General features: G+C 37.3%; 1 protein-coding gene across 4 annotated transcripts; it reads left to right on the top strand.

Annotated features, from left to right (window-relative positions):
• The first annotated feature begins 724 nt into the window (after positions 1-724).
• postnb (periostin, osteoblast specific factor b) lies at positions 725-16,814 on the top strand. Of its 4 annotated transcripts, XM_046389636.1 has the most exons (23): positions 3,590-3,742; positions 4,230-4,328; positions 7,778-7,842; positions 8,052-8,209; positions 8,291-8,455; positions 8,543-8,689; positions 9,139-9,280; positions 10,341-10,553; positions 10,681-10,815; positions 11,467-11,615; positions 11,775-11,911; positions 12,108-12,238; positions 12,334-12,464; positions 12,726-12,828; positions 12,962-13,029; positions 13,397-13,442; positions 13,592-13,621; positions 14,168-14,359; positions 14,438-14,485; positions 14,891-14,968; positions 15,057-15,095; positions 15,326-15,363; positions 16,202-16,814. In XM_046389636.1, the coding sequence occupies exons 1-22, from the start codon at positions 3,624-3,626 to the stop codon at positions 15,331-15,333; spliced, it is 2,403 nt and encodes an 800-aa protein (XP_046245592.1). In that variant the 5' UTR covers positions 3,590-3,623; the 3' UTR covers positions 15,334-15,363; positions 16,202-16,814. The 4 variants fall into 4 exon arrangements, with proteins under 4 accessions (XP_046245594.1, XP_046245592.1, XP_046245591.1 ...); XM_046389638.1 differs by lacking the exons at positions 3,590-3,742; positions 15,326-15,363 and adding an exon at positions 725-794; XM_046389635.1 differs by lacking the exon at positions 15,326-15,363.
• Positions 16,815-17,093: the final 279 nt, after the last annotated feature.

Here is a 17,093-nt window from a genome sequence, read left to right as displayed (position 1 = left end):
ACATACTAACTTGACTGATGTTAAGAGAGTAGATGCCTCTTTCACTAAAGAGGAACTGCAGAACCCTTCTCTTTCACTTTGTTTACTGGGGAATAGATTTCAGTAAATAGTTTGTTAGCTTCTTTCTGGTTGTATATACGGTGATCCCTCTAACATAATGCACTAGATACACAGTTTACATGGACGTCCTCGTTCTGAGGGATTTTTCCCTCATACTTTTTGACCTGTCGGAAGTATTACTTAAAGCTCCCATTGCATGCTTATTTGCAGACTAAATTCCAGTGTGAAAATGTGTCATGCAAGTGATACTCTATCTAATTAATAAGATGACCAAACCTGCCTTAGACTGTCTGTGTGAAAATTTATTCACCATACTCTCCATTACACATGTAACATGCATACATACATTTATATATAAATGTATATTATATGTATATGTATATATGTGTGTGTATACGTGTGTTCAATTGACACCTGAATCGCTTCAGTCAGTACCATAATACAGAAGGTAAAAATACACAGTATTCTCATAACCAGGAAACCACATAACATTGCTAGAATCATTTCCAAGCCCATCATGTTTCTCAGTGACTTTGTCCAGGTGAGCAACTTCTACTCATTCTTTAAGACAAATCTTCAGATAAATCAAACCAAGCATCATTGTCAAAGAGTAAACCCCTCCTCTTGGTTTAACCCAGCTGACATCACCAATACCATAAAAACCAGGAACTGCTATGCAGTCCCTGTTTTCAAACAATACTCCTGCATGGCGAGTCTGAGCAAAAAAAGCAATGGTAAGTATGAACAAAGCAAACAATTAAGCAATATTGAAGCCAGCAGCCAAATAAAAGTAACTTAAACCAATAAATGGCTGTGTGTTTGCTTTAACTCACAGCTATGATATGATATAAATTGTAACATAATGCTAACACAAACAAACCTGGAATAGTAAGTGAAGTAGTGTAACTTAAAAAAATGGCAAATTAAACAAAATGATAAATAAGGCTTGGTCACACTGCCTTGAACTTTAACTTTAACTTCAACATATTTGCCATACTTCATAACATACAGGGGGTGAGTGATAAAATCTGTGGCCTAAGGTGGAAGATGATTTAATTTTATGTGCATGCAGTTTCATGCCCTTTTCACTAACCCTGATCTAAATGCTGCAAAAACCCAAAACATTTGATGTTGAATTACCAGCTTAATTGTTATGTTTAGGAGCCCAACCAAAATTTAACACTTACTACCAATTGTTTTAGTTCCAACTCCATCTAGTGGTTTGATGATTCAGTGTTAAAGGATTATCAGACATGGAGTATGTAAACAACTAGTGCAGCGTTGTGGGCTAAATAAACTAAAAATAAATTTGTAAACAATGGTGTCACAACTTTAGATTTGTTGAAAGCTGCATTCAGATACATAGTTGCATGGATTAGTTGCTTTTAACCTGCACTCAAACTCTGAATTAATTTGAGATACAGAAATCACTGTGTTATTGCTATTAGCATGGTATTAATTTATGGCAAATATGCATCCGATTTCTTAGTGTTATGCTGAAGAAATTTAGTTACTATGTCCCATGTTTGCAAAGATATTCAATTTTAGTCCAAAACTTTAGGCTCCCAGTAGCCTGGTGTGCAGGGTGAAGTCTTTAGGTTTCTGTTTCCATAGCAGCTGAGAAGAAGTCATACTATCTTTAGGAAGCCAGTCAAAAACTGTTTTGGTCTGGGAGTTATATTCAAAGAGCTCAATTAATTTCATTGCTGTCACATTTTGCCTATAATTTCTACTTAAAATGAGTTTCTAAGATACAAAGAGACAAGACTCTACTTGGGTCTCAAAACTTACACTATCTATTCATTGCAACACCTGCAGTGTTTGTGTCTGTGTGTCAGAGTGTGTGAAAGTGACTGATTCAAACAGAGTGTTATGATTCAAAGTGTAAAAGCAACGCTGCATTTAATTATCACTGTAGTGACTCAGTGGTTGCCGTTATTTCCCCATGCAAGCAAATATAGAGTCTTTAGTTTGAAACTGGCTGCTCATTGGAATGTTGGGATAGTAAAGTTAATATATTCCAGTCTTTGGGATTTTAGGAGACATAAAAGGTCTGGACAGGGACTTTATTCATTAAATGCTTTCCAAAAGGCCTTGACTCATCAAGATCATAAGAGCCTTGCTGCCTTTAAAGTGTCATCTTTTTGATAGACATATGCTTAACTGAGCAGTGTTCAGTAAAGCATATGAACTGGTGGTGTTCTGATATTTTTAATTTAGTTAAACATTAGCATAATAAACAAGCAGATCATGGTTTTTCACTCTATCTGTACTGTAGTAATAGATACTTGTTTTTAACAATCCATTTGCCTGCTCACATGTGGAACACATGGCTAGCCAGAGGGTTGAACAATGTGTGGCAAAATGAATGTGAATAAATGTGAATGGTTTTAAGTGATGCCACATGGGTAACAATACCCAGTGGCATAGCTTTCCAACAGCTACAAGTTTAGAACTAATGATTTTTGAATGGCTTGAACAAAATCCTAGTCTTTTCATGTCGTCAAAAAGTGCCATGTGTAATTTGCTTATTAGCAAAGAGTAGTAAAACTTAAGCATATTTTTATAGAAACAAAACATTATAAAGTAGCTGCTTTAATATGTTTGACATGTCATCAAGTTTCATTCTTGCCTTGATAGGAAGTATTTAATAGTTCAAATAATGATTCACCTCAACAACTTATTACCCCTACAATGTAAAAAGGTTAAGTGAAAATATTATCCTTGTAAAAAAGTGACCTGTGAGACTGCCTGTGCTCCCTCTCACCACTAGGTGGAGCAAACTACTTCCTGAAAGATTAACAATCAGCTCACAGGCATTTATTCAGCGCAGAGACTTTGTAATGTTTTTTTATGACCAGCCCAGATAAGTGAGACTTCTGTAGAAAGACGACAGCTACATTCTCTCTCAATCTGTTTACTATATATTTCTTAATGTGCTGCTCAGCTTTGGGGCTTTAAAAACATACGTTGAACTATGTTAAGATAAGATAAGATGAGATAAACTTTTATTAGTCCTGTAGTGGGGAAATTCTCAATTTCTCAACTTTGTAATATTGACTGACAAGTTTATTTATTTAACCAATTTGTACCAATTTGTACCAATTTGTCCAGATAATTTTACTATTTTTTTAATCTTTGCTCACCAGCTGTAGAGTGACTTCAAAAATTTCTGCAAAAGTCTTAAAACAAGTGAAATAAGCAAGCTGAGAATGTTTCTACATAATAAATAATTTTGTGAGAAATATGGGAAAAATAAAATATGGGAAAAAAATATAGGAAAAAAAAGCCAGTGTGTGAAAGTGGTGAAGGTCCCACTTGTTAAAATGATTTCATATATAAAACAATGCACTAAATACAATGTATCAATATTCATGACACAAAAAAATGGTAAAACCGAATGTATTTGTGCATAGAAGTTTGGTAGATTCTGGGTGGTCCAAGCATGCTTGTAAGTATTGCCATCCTCCTTGAGTGGAGGGTGAGACAGAGTGGTATATAAGCTCCCACTCAGTCTTCTCCCGTCACTCTGGGTCTGGAAGGGCTAAGCTAAGAAATCAAGGATGAAGCTCCTTTTTGTAGCTGCCTTTGCACTCTTTGTGCTCTCCACATTTGACAAGGCTGACTCTTCAGCTTATGACAAAATTGTCGCCCACAGTCGCATCAGGGCAAGAAAAGAAGGGTAAGCTTATCATTATTGTTAATTATGATTATATAGGAGTTGTCAGGTGATGTCATGTTATTTTGCATGCAACATTATTGAGCCTTGAGCATAACTACATCAGTAACTCTTAATATTTCTGCACATTTCTGTTTTTTTTCTGGTTTTTAATGAAATCTGCTATATTGTAATTCAGTCACAACTACAACAAATATTGATAATTTATGGCAATTTATAACATAATATGCCATTGAACAGTAGTTATGAAATCATAACTCAAATCTGAAAAACCAGTTTCATATCCAGAAGGCGTGAATGCCATCATTCATGTTTGACTGTCTGGTTTCAGAAACACCAGGTTTAGTTGCCAAACAGTTACTCACACTTTGACAGGCTGGTCACATAATCATTTAAAAATGAATTATTTCAGAATTTCCATGGAATCTTACTCCAGTGTTTTCCCTGGTGATTAATGCTTCATCACCTTTTCACCCTCAATTCTCATCAGACCAAATGTCTGTGCACTCCAGCAAGTCATGGGGACCAAGAAGAAGTACTTCAGCACTTGTCGTAATTGGTACCAGGGGGCCATCTGTGGAAAGAAAGCGTAAGTGTTGTTTCACTTTCCCAAAAAGACAACATGTTTCTCCTCTTTAAAGATAACGATTGCATTCAAATTCACCAACAGAATTTAATGTAAGCATTCAGCTTTTGTTGCATTGTAGCATTTCTCCTTAGTGCCTGCTTCTTTAAGGGTTTTTGTGGAAATATCAACATTTCCATAGAGACAGACATCTGTTATCTTACTTTGAATCAAAATACCGGCTTAAAATAAAAGACACATTTATCGAGGCAGCATTGAATCCTTTCTACTGAAGCCTGTCCCGTTTGATCTTATAAACTAAAAGTTAAGGTTCTCATAACTTAGAAAACCTGGTGGTCATTGGATGCCACAGTGGTGAACCACTGATTACAGCATATGATGTGGCTGCAAAATGCTGCCTTTATTCATGAATGGAAAAGCGTTCAGCTCAGTCATTCTTGACAACCTCTTTTTTTCTGATTGTTTCAGCCCTCTCAGCACTTTTATGTTATGTGAAACATGAATCAAAGCCATGCTTCTTTCACAGTCTTTCCCTCACACACATTCAACTTGCCCTTTATGCCTGCATTACGCCTAAGTGATGCTCAACTCTCTTGGCTTAAATAGGCTCTTCATGACAAATGCACACTGCTCACCAAGCTTGGAAAGTGATAACACTAGGAACAGCCAAAGAATTCTTTCTATTTTAATGAGATTTTGACATGGAGCTATGGAATCAGTCAAAAGATGGCTGAGCCAAGGTGAAGTCACACTGTAAACTCATTTACATTTTTTAGTATACTCATGCGAGGTGTCCTTAAAGTACAGCTTTAAACTAGTACTGGAGATTCCATTTTACAGCCATGTAAGGGCAACTTAAACAAATTAACTACAATTTAATGAATATTAAACAGTAGATGTGTGCAAATACAGCATGAACACACTACTTATTACAGTGGCACAGATCATATTATCTTCCTCAGCCAAACTTGTAACTCTCCAATCATTCCATTCACCATGTCTTCCACTGGCTCCCAAGATTTTTCCTTGTAGGTCACAAGAACAACAGAACATTTTCTTTATTTCAGTGCAGCTGTTTGTACAATTGTTTTAGATAGCATAACTAGCTGATTTAAAAGCAAATAAGTCCTCTTATCATACGTAAATGTCTCCTGCCACAGAAAATGTATGTATACTTTTGACATCAGCATCTCATTCCACTTTGATTTGGACTGATCAGGTCTAAAAATTTTATTCTAAATGGAATTCTAATTTCTTTCATTTTGGCAAAGAGACTTTGTGTATAAAATATAATAAAATATCTTTCCTGTTGTTCCATAAGCTACAAACAAGCATTACCATCTTCAACCAACTCACTTACCAAGATGATCTAATATGGCTTAAACTGCACTTTTTACTTGGATTGGTGCTCGGTATAACTTTATTCAGCCAGCCAAAGTACTTTCCTTCATCCACTGAGGTTTCATTCAACAAATGAAAAATATTTCTGCTTCCAGAGCAGCTCTGTCTCCAAGAAAATTTTGTACAACCAAACTCCTAGACTGCCCATTAGTGATGGGTTGAATTGGAATAAAGCCACATGTAGCTTATATTATGTTTGACAAAGTTATCACAACTCTCAGTGGAAAGGTTCTTTTTATAAAGATGCTGACAAGTCAAAAATTTCCAACTCCATGGCCAGACACAAACCCTCTGTGTGGGAGAGCAGTGTAGTGAGGGTTTTGCTGACTCTGCCCCAATGGGGGTTTGTGTGATCTCATCCCAGTCCGACTCCATTCAACTTTAATTCAAATACAGCTGTTGAAGGGATGCAGTTAGCCATGACACAGAAACCCTGGTCTGTATTCTGTCTGACACTTCAGCAGTGGATAACAACTATGAGCACAACTATGAGCACAACTATAAGCACAAAGGAAACAAGTCTATGCTTGGATTCTCCTCGTTTGACCCAAAGACTCCTGTTAGTGGTACATACGTGCAATGTTTATCACTGACTTTACAACCCAGACAAGCATTTTATTCTTGTGAATAAATGTTTGTATTTTATTCTAAGTTGTTCTTCTCAAAAAGTAAATTTGTGTTGGAACCTCATAGCTGTGTTTTTTTTTTTTTTTTTTTTGGGGGGGGGGGGGGGGGGGGGGGGGGGTTGTCCTTATGCAGCTATTTACAGTTGCATTTTGTGTAGCATCTTTGAACTGTTAGATAATTAAATCCAGTTACATATTTGTTAATCGTATGCAGGCAAAGTCATTATTGACAGTTTTGAACCAAAAAAGGCATGCATGCAGAGCTTTCCTGGAGTGCAGACCCTCCTGTATCACTACTCCCATATGCTATTAGCTGCCATACACAACTAAATATAAGGCTGCTTATTATGTTGTGACATTTGTAAGTGATCATTTTATGAAAGACAATAATTTGATAACGTTCTTACTATTTGTCATGATTATTTTAATTATGAGATGAAAAAATGGGGAAGAAGTAGCTTCACTGTTGAGTTTTACGACCATAAACACTGGGCAGTCTACAGTAATAAACTCCTCAACCAACTCAGGACACATGTGGTATTATTTACCCCTAATAAGTACATCTGTGGTGTTCTTTATATCTTGTGGGTTTTTTTGTTGTTGCATACATGTTAGTAATTTGAGGTGAAATGTACATCTCCAAATGTCTGGTCTTCCAAGAGGTGGAAACAATGCTATAGTTCCAACATGTTCAAACCTGCTGACACAAGTAGTATAGTTATGTTTATATGTAGCAGCTGTGCTTTGAATTTTACTATCCTCCTCAGGCTACGGTGTCCAGTGCGGTTGGCAGTATGTGGAGAGGAGACACTGCTTTTCATATGTTTGTCCCACAGCAATTGAAACTTTGTCATTTGTGTCTCGTTCATCTAAACAGTAATCACAATTCTCATTCTTTAAAGTGGAAGAGTCTGTAAAATTCCGTAGACAATTAAATAAACGGATTAGATCAAACATCTCCATAGTCCATACAGACCATCAATCCCTTTAAATGTTCTTAGTGTCAACCTAAATTTCCTAAAAATCAATTTAATTACACTGAAACAGAATCCCGATGTTTCTGAGGCTAACCAAGTGCCAAGTAGAGTCAAAACTAATTGTTTAGCTTCAAAGAAGAGGTTTTGGTAATATAAATCTACCACTGTAATGGTAGCGTAATTCTCATGGCACCCTTTCCTTTATGTTTTGGCCTGAGCTTTTGGATCTCATGGTCTGTTTGGATAATGAAGGAGATAATGAGTAACATCTGGAAACACTGAAAATACAAGACCAAAGCCTAATGATGATTCAGCTAAAAATATGGCAGCCAGAAAACAATACAAATCTCTTGTATAGCTATGTTGAAAGATGCTTGTAAACAATATTTCAAAGGATATGATATCTACTTGAACTGATGTCCACGTTTGTGATCTGTGTGGTTTGCAGGACTGTGCTTTATGAATGCTGCCCCGGATACATGAAGCTGGAGGGCATGCGTGGTTGCCCTGCAGGTACACTGTGTTATGTGTAACAGTTAAGTCAGTGTGTGTAAAGGTTAGATGAGGCCAAATTCTCCAGCTGTAGATCATCTGTGTGCTATTTCTGAGATCAGACATAAATACACTGGAAGATGATGTTGTAGCACATTACTGACCCCTTTAAAGTCATTAGAAAAACAAATTTACATCTAATAATGCTTTTTTGTAAATTTCTTTTATAGTGGCTCCAATTGACCATGTGTATGGCACCTTGGGTGTGGTGAAGGCCACCTCAACTCAAAAATATGCTGACATTTCTAAGCTAAGGCCTGAGATTGAGGGATCTGGTTCCTTCACTTTCTTTGCCCCTAGCAATGAGGCCTGGGAGCTTTTGGATGAGGTGATTCAAGAACAAAACATATAGCAGCAGATCCTGTCCATCTGTAAGGTTTTCTAACATCTCCTTTTCCTCATCTAACAGACAGTGAGGAGTGCACTCATCAGCAATGTCAACATTGAACTATACAATGCTCTGCATTATCACATGGCCAACAAACGCCTCTTAACTAAAGATTTAAGAAATGGAATGACAGTCACCTCCATGTATAATGACCTTGGTCTGCACATTAACCATTACCCCAATGGGGTGAGTATTATTAACATACCGATCTTCTTATAGTTTCACTGAAAACACTTTTCATTGGTATAACAGTAAAGTGTTTGTAATGTGCAGGTGGTGACAGTGAACTGTGCCAGGATTATTTACGGCAACCAGGTTGCCACCAATGGAGTTGTGCACGTCATTGACCGTGTAATCAGCGCTGTTGGAAGCTCAATCCAGGATGTCATTGAGGTTGACGATGACCTGACAACTCTGAGTGTAAGTACACTCATATGGGATTGATGAAGTAACACCTCAGGGAAAGGATTCTGAGCTAATTTCAAACACACTGCAAAGGTGGGTCATAGTGGGTTTAATATGGGAGTTTTCACAGCAGTGTGAGACAACTAACAAGGCAAAGACAACAAATCATTTGTTTCTTTACATTTATCAGGTATAGTGCACTTTTGTGAATATAACACTAAATTTTCCCAGAGTTTGCTAAAAAGTTACATTTTCTTTTCATCCATAGTGCCTGAGCACATTACAGATAACTGAGAAAGAGTGCAAGCATGCAGAGCAAACAAAAATATTGTGGGTGCATCAGTCAAAAAACAGATTTTCAGATGATTTTGTTGTTATATAATCCTCACATAATTGATTCTACTGTAGTTTGATGTATATTGAAGTTCACTAAACATAATTCTGCTGGCAAAATCACCTTCTAGGATATAGCTCAGAATTCTGGACTGTTGGAGAAGCTGGGTCAGTCAGGACATTACACTCTTTTTGCCCCCACCAATGAAGCCTTTGAGAGACTGGGCAGCGATGTGTTGGAGAGACTTCAGAGTGACAAGGAGGTCCTCAAAGGTAAACCAGACTTTTATTTTTAGAGGTTGGTCATTGTTCCTTAGTGCCAAAAAGATCACTCAAGCCCATTTATACCACTGCAGTAGGGAGTCTGGGTTTGTATTAACTGCAGCAAACTAGGACCATGAACAGGAAAAGAAACACGGAGGTTCCTTGGCAACATGTATGCCAGACTAAGTCACCCATAAAGTTTTTTTTCAAGTTCAGTTTCTTTCAATTCAAAACATATGAAACCACAGTGAACTGTAACCACACACATTTGGGAAACTGTAGATAATCAAGTTGTGTCGATGAGTAATAAAAATAAGTCTCTAGTTTCAAGTCATGCAAGAATTTGTGAGTGGAAAGTCAAACAAAGCATCACATCATTTGATGCTTTGTTAATGTTTTGGTTTTTTCTTTCTTTAATTTTAAATAAGTTGTGAGTAGGTCAAAACATTTGCAAGAATAGCACTGTTACAATTCTTAATCGTACTTCAAATGTACAGTGACTTGGAGCTCTAGAAAAATGAAAATTCTCGTCATTTTTAACTATAGCTTGTTTTACATTGACACTGAGAGGCAGGAAACAGCTGCTTCAGTGAGTATACTGGTCAAATTGGCAAGAACCCCAGACGTTTTTATTAGCCCACAGCTTGCCCTGTGCTCTGAGATCAGACTATTTCGCAGAAAGTTAAACAGAACTCTGAAGAAATCACGTGTCTTTTCCCTCAAGGACCCAAAGGATCCAAGGGATCTTGGGGTTCCCAGGGTGTTATATTGTCAACTGCAGTTTAACATGACAGAGAACATAAAACAGCCCATGCAGCCAACTGACGTACTGTGCATTAAAATTAACACTCAACTGGATTTTTACTGTACTTTTCAATCTTAATGGAGATTACCAACACACACACACCAATCTTAACAGAGCTGCCACGCAGAGAATTTTCCCACTGTGAGGCTAATAAAGGCTTATCTTATCTTATTTTACAAAAGGTGCTGGTTAGTGCTGAATCACAAAGATTCTAACCATACATCAAAACCACAATTAATTTAAAACTTTGTCTCACCTTTTCAGCTCTTATTAATTTCCACCTCCTGAACTCAGTCCAGTGCTCTGAGGCCATCATGGCTGGTAGCTCTTATGAGACTTTGGAGGGCAACAACATTGAGATTGGCTGTGACGGTGAAAGTATAACAGTTAACGGCATCAAGATGGTGCGCAAGAAGGACATTGTCACCACCAATGGTGTCATCCACCTTATCGACCAAGTGCTCATGCCAGACTCAGGTTAGACCCTAATTTCCTCTTGCTCATATTAAAGGTTTACTGCTTAAACACACATACTGTATCAGGTTATTGGTATTTTTCTGTTATCCATACTTCAATGTTGTTGGGATTTGCTGTACCCTTTAAGCTAAGCAGGTGATGGAACTGGTGGGAAGTTCCCAGTCGACTTTTGGTGACATGGTGTCCGAGTTAGGCCTTGCTGCTGCTATGAGACCAGAGGCTGAGTACACTTTGCTGGCTCCCCTCAACGTTGCCTTCAGTGGTGAGTGTGATCATTACATCATGCAAGACCCTCTAATTTACTCTCAGTGGTTGGCTAGATATGAACCCTGGCTGCTCTACACACAGTCACAGCTTGGAATAAAGGGGAATGTTTTTATTTCGCCTTGCATGCAGACTCATAAATTAATAGATATGTACATATGTGGCGCTTCAGGAAAATTGTGGCTTTACTGGGACACTACAGAAGCTTTATGCTAGAAACCCACTCCCCAAGAAAGCATTTCTGGAAATGACCCAAGGGGAGTAGAGATGTTTTGTTTGTGTCATTAATTGAGGCATAATACTTTTATCTTTACATACATATGTATTTAAACAGGAGTGAGGAATGCATGAGGACAGCTGGATATAACAGGAATCTCAAAGCATAAATTTAACTTAACCTACATGTACAGTAACCTACAAATCATGAGACATGACTTGTACATTAGGGTTAATGTTAAACCAAGCCAACTGTGCACTAAATCAAGTCATTGATAGCACACATGTCTTCGCTTACAGTTAGTATTAAAGCTACTGGTCACAGGATTTTGGGGCCAAAATAAGAAAATAAGGATAATAATTTTAATGGATTCTGATTCTGATATGTTTAATTTTTAATCAAAAATATTAAACCACTTTACCCCCTCTACAGATGAAGTGATGTCCATGGATCAGAGGTTGCTCAGGATTATCCTGGAGCATCACATCTTGAAGAATAAGATTGTCCTGGGACAGCTGTACAATGGCCAGCGGCTGGAGACCATTGGAGGAAAATTGCTCAGGGTCTTCATCTATCGCACAGTGCGTCCAGTGCTCTCTGAAGTCTGCCCAAGAATTGTCTCTGGGCGCCACCACACATACACTATATGCATTATCCCTAACATTTTGACCTTCAATCCTCATATCATTGAGGCGTAGCCTTAATCCCCATTGCCTTTAACTTGTGGATTATTTCTGCAGGCTGTGTGCATTGAGAATTCCTGTCTGATAAGAGGCAGTAAGGAAGGAAGTAATGGGGCACTTCATCTTATGAAGACTCTGTTGAAACCAGCGGAAAAAAACATGTTTGAGATTTTGAAAGAAAATGGAGGCTTTAAGTAAGTATAGGGCAATATTAGTGAAAATTGACTGTGGTATTAAAATGCTGTATAATACCCTGACCACATCTTTCTGTATCTTTCCATTAAACCCACATGGCACATATGGGAATGAGAAAGTGCTGTTGTAGCAATATGTCAGTTCTCAGTGGTTTCTGTAAGAGCCAAGCTAATGTTTTTTTTGACTATGCTGCAGGATCTTTTTGTCTCTGATGGAAGCTGCTGGTTTGACTGATTTGCTGAAACAGGAGGGAGACTTCACTCTGTTCGCCCCAAGTGATAAGGCTTTCAGTGTTTTGAATGAAAATGATTTGACCTTGTTGAAGGGTAGGACTCCAACACTCCCTTTACCTTTAAATGTGTTTCAAGCATTTACTTCACTAATTGATAATCACACAAAACACATGAATGATTTATTTCAGGTGACATAAATGCTCTCAGAACCATCCTTCTGTACCACATCAACAATGGCATCTTCATTGGTGGTGGTTTGGAGACTGGAGTCACAAACCTTCTCAAGACTCTCCAGGGCAGCAACCTCAAACTGATGTTTGTAAGTATTTAGTGTGGCATGACTGAACATCTTTAGATGACTGAAGTCAAAAGATTTTATACCTAGACCAAATCATACTACATATATCATTATTCAGTAAAATTAGGGTACTGTCACTCTTTGTAATCTGATAAAATCTTGTCATCAATTTTGAACCTTCAGGAAGCCAATAATATTATCCTTATACTTAAAATACAAGTTCACTCAAGCCTCTCATTTTGTGGTTTTCTTGTCTGTAATTGTGTTAACTGTCTCCCTCAGGCAAACAATACTATGCAAGTGAATACTGTCCAAGTCCCTAAATCTGATATCATGGCCACAAATGGAGTCATTCACTTCGTCAACAACGTCCTATATCCTGGAGGTACAATTTTCACCCAGTCAGCTTTGTAAATATTTCCTTGCTTATGCAAGCAAATGTATTCTCTGCAACTTATCTGTGATTTATAACTGTTGTTAAGGCCTGACTGCAGTTAACGCCCTGTGTTTCCTTCCAGATATCCCTGCTGGAAGCTATGATCTGCACTTGCTGTTGAAGAGGCTCATCACTTACCTAAATATCAAGGTGTCACAACAAAGCATGTCTTCTGACTATTCAAGCTGCAAAATTTATTAAGGGCAGGGTGCAGTTTTCTGTATGCAGGTGTTTTTTAAAATGCCTTCTGTGGCTTCCAAAATGCGATTATGTAATTCAACTTCAAATACAAGAGATGAATTTGCTTGAAAGCCATCTGGGCAGAGCATTAAGGCAGTAGATTTGAATAATCATATTACAGTGTGCTGGTTTGTGTTGCATTTAATCGTCAACATTTTCCACAGGTCACTTATTTATAGGTTTTGTTGTGCTACATACACAAAAATAATGTTTTCATATCCCAGTTTGTTACTGTATATCAACAGCTGTTTTGTTTTTTGGGTTTTTTTTTTTACAGTATATTTCAGGATTCAGATATCAGGAAATTCCCCTTACTTTTATGAGTAAGTAACAACATTATCATTTTTGTTTGCGTTTTTGTTGTTTCTTTTCCTTTTGTTTTTTTTTGTTTGTTTGTTTTTTTTCTACAATACATCATTTTTAATAACCTCAAAACTGTCATTAATGGCTTTATATCTCCTGTTGTTATTAGAGAGGATCGTCACTCGTGTCATCCAGGAAGGTACAGTAATGATGATTACAGAGTATCATCATCATGTGATTCCTAATCAGTAAAGTCTGACAGATTATATTTGATTGATAAAACTTTTGCATGTATAAAATTGGGGGTGGGGGGTTAAGAACTCTTGTGACTGTTGAGACGAACCCACACTTTTGTTGATCAAGATAATTTCACACAAACATGCAAGTACATGTACATACCTGCAGTGTTTGGTGGCTGAAGTAGAAGCCGTTAGAGAGAAGAAAAGAAAATCTCTTTTCTGCTACTGGCTAATTCATGTACTAGTCAGCAAAAAAAAGGAATAAACACTAATAAGTGGCACAGATTATGAAATGAAAATAGCTCCACCAAAATGATACCTCAAAAGTAGATTACAGAAATCATTTGATTATGAATCACATTTCTGTCAAAGCAACCTTTCTGATCCAGTGAAAGGTCCATTTGCTATGGTACCTGCATACAAATGGAAAATTCCCTGTATCAAGACGCAATGCTGTGCTGTCTGTAATTTCAAATTAGTGAGACAAGCCTCCTTTGCTTTTATAGTTCCTGATGTAACCAAAGTGACAAGAGTTATCCAGGGACAGCCTAGTGTCACTAAAGTTACCAGGGTCATTGAAGGTCAACCCTCCATCACCAAAGTCACCAGGGTCATTGAAGGCCAACCCTCAGTCACCAAAGTCACCAGGGTCATTGAAGGTCAACCCTCTGTCACCAAAGTCACCAGGGTTGTCTCAGGTAAATATTTCTTTTACTTGAATCGGTATGTGATTAGCTTTATATCATTTATGAATTCATGAATGCTGTCATCTACAGGTCCTCAGTATTCAGTCAGCACTGACACCAGAAACATCAACCTGGAAGGTCAGTGAAAATATAATCTTATCTAATAATGATCAATGGTTTATTGGTCACTTCTCTGTCCAGCAGTCAATGGTCAGTGATAATAGTATGACAAATGTGGTTGCATTGCAGGAAAATATTTACCCTTAGAAATATAAGTGAGATTCACACAAGTATTGCAATTAACTCCAAACATAAAAATGGTAAATTAATAGACAAACACACAGGATGCTACTTAATGACAGATTTAAAACACATTATGTAAATTCAAAAGATTGCAACTGTTTAAACAGGTGCTTACATAAAATGAATGAATGTAATGTGATTACTCTTCAAGCGTAACAGTCTTTCCTACAGAACCGTACAATGCATCTCTGCACTACGTATTTCACTTTCACTTCAAGGATTTTTTTTTTTGTCCTTCAGGAGTTGACCTTTCAGAAATAACCAACATTGAGGGGAACCCTGATTTTGATGCTGAAAGACTCACCAAAATCATCCAAGGTGAGTTTTGTTAGTTTGTACGTAGTGGCTTGGTAAGAATAATTGATATATATATTATCTTTCTGACTATGTTTGTTTGCCTTTATAGAAGGCGGTTCGAGAAGAACCACTTCCCGAAGAGTTTTAGGTAAAATTAAATAAATAAATAATAAAAAATCAGCCAGACAAAAAAAAGATCCTGCATTTGTAATAAATGTCTGTGAGTCTGTGAGCTGGTAGGTTCAGGCAGTCAATTCGATTTTGCTGCCACATTCACATTCCTGCAAATAACAAATAACCAATCCAATGCATCACGGTGGATGTTATTTTGGAAAATATGCTTAGATTTTTTCTTCTTTTTTTTTTTTTTGCTTTAAGTTGGATGAGAGGGTGGATGTTAATCTCATTGCTGCAAGGTAACTATGAGCCTACAGCTAGCAGCCAGTTAGCTTAGCTTAGCACAAAGACTGGAGAGAGGGAGAAACAACTAGCCTGGCTCTGTCCAGAGGCAGCAAAATCAGTGTACCGTCACCTCAAAACCTCATGTTATTAACACATATCCTATTTGCTTAACCTTCACCAAATCAAACTGCAAAGCATTTTACAGTTTTTATGCACTGGACTATTTCTTGGCCAAAGCATTGTTGCATTTTGTTTTTGTAAAGATTAAGCAAACAAGCTATAATATATTAATACATTTTTGAGGTGCTTATAGTTGGACGCCTTCACTTTGGAAAGAGCCAGACTAACTGTTTCCCATCGTGCACATGTGCTAAATTAAGAACATCAGCTGTTGAATATTTATAATTATCATACAGATGATGTCAGTCTTGTCATCTAACTATTGTAACAAAGAAAATAAGCATATTTTCCAAAATGTCAAACTATTCCTTTAAGCCATCTGTGTTTGTTTCTATTTTTGCTACCATGCTTGCCGCCCCAGTGCTCAAATGAAAGCTGAGCTGATTTTTGGCATTGTTGTGGCTGCCGTTTCTAACCACATAATGTTTCATGAACCTCATTGCCATCCCAACATCCACCTGTAGGCTTTGATCAATCTGTAAATCATGATAATCACTCCCCACTTCCTGCTGTGCCGAACTGTGTTTGTTGCGGGCAGTGATGAGATCAAAGTCAAGACACCAAACGTTTCCGAGAGTATACTTCATATTTGACCTTCACATAATCACCATTCCCTGTGAGCTGCCTGTCTGTCATGTGTTAATGGTTCTATCCTTTTCCTTTCATTACCAGCTGGCAACAGGAACAGAGGAAGGAACTAACCATGGACTGATGAGAATATCGGCGTTGTAAAGGCAGAGAGAAACCAAGTCCAGAGGTTAAACCTGATGTTTTAATACAGGGGATACACTTAAAATGTCAGTGATTTCAAGCATACTGTAATAGGTGAAACTGACAAAAATAAAACCATTCTCATAAACGATTTAATGGTGCTTTGAATGTATGTCTATTGTGAGTGTGCATGTCTGAATGAGTCTTCAGCATATGTAAACCGTGTTCTAATGAACATTTTGGCATGACTTTAAAGACAGGGTAACAGTAAAATCTTAAGATTTAGGGTAGTAATAAAAACTTTTACATTCTCAGCTTTTCAATGTCTTTGCTAGAGTTGAAGGTTATAGCGAGGAGATTCCAGCAGCTGCTTGAGAAGATTACTTATCTCAGCATGATAAAGAAGAAATGGTTACATGTTTCCAAACATATAATTTCTCTGGCTGTATAGTTGTTTGAGATTTCTTGTAAATGTTGTCTATGCCTGTGCCATTTGAAGCAATGTATCTAACTGAAGGTTTTCTCCTTTCTATTTTTCAAATGCCTGCTAATAAAGTGCATTCTTTAATATAAATACGCCAATTTAATTCTGAATGTACTTTAAGGCTCCTAGGTAGTCAACATTGGGTGAGAAAAGAGAACCAAGATTATGTTTGTGTTTTGTGAGCACAAGGTCCACAAGTACAAGGACCTTAAATTTGATTCAGCCATCATTTTCAGTGGCCCACTCATTTTTCTGTATGTTCAAAAGGGAGCCTGCCAGTCCACTTTTAGAAACTTCCAAGACATTATGTAGAATTGAAAATAAACATGATTTAATGTGCAACATGAACTCCCTTTTTCCATTTTCATG

The sequence above is a fragment of the Scatophagus argus genome, chromosome 5 (genome assembly GCF_020382885.2).
Source record: "Scatophagus argus isolate fScaArg1 chromosome 5, fScaArg1.pri, whole genome shotgun sequence".
Lineage (NCBI taxonomy): Eukaryota > Metazoa > Chordata > Actinopteri > Scatophagidae > Scatophagus > Scatophagus argus.
Note: the sequence above shows the minus strand (reverse complement) of the source record. Positions and strands in the feature narration are given on the sequence as shown.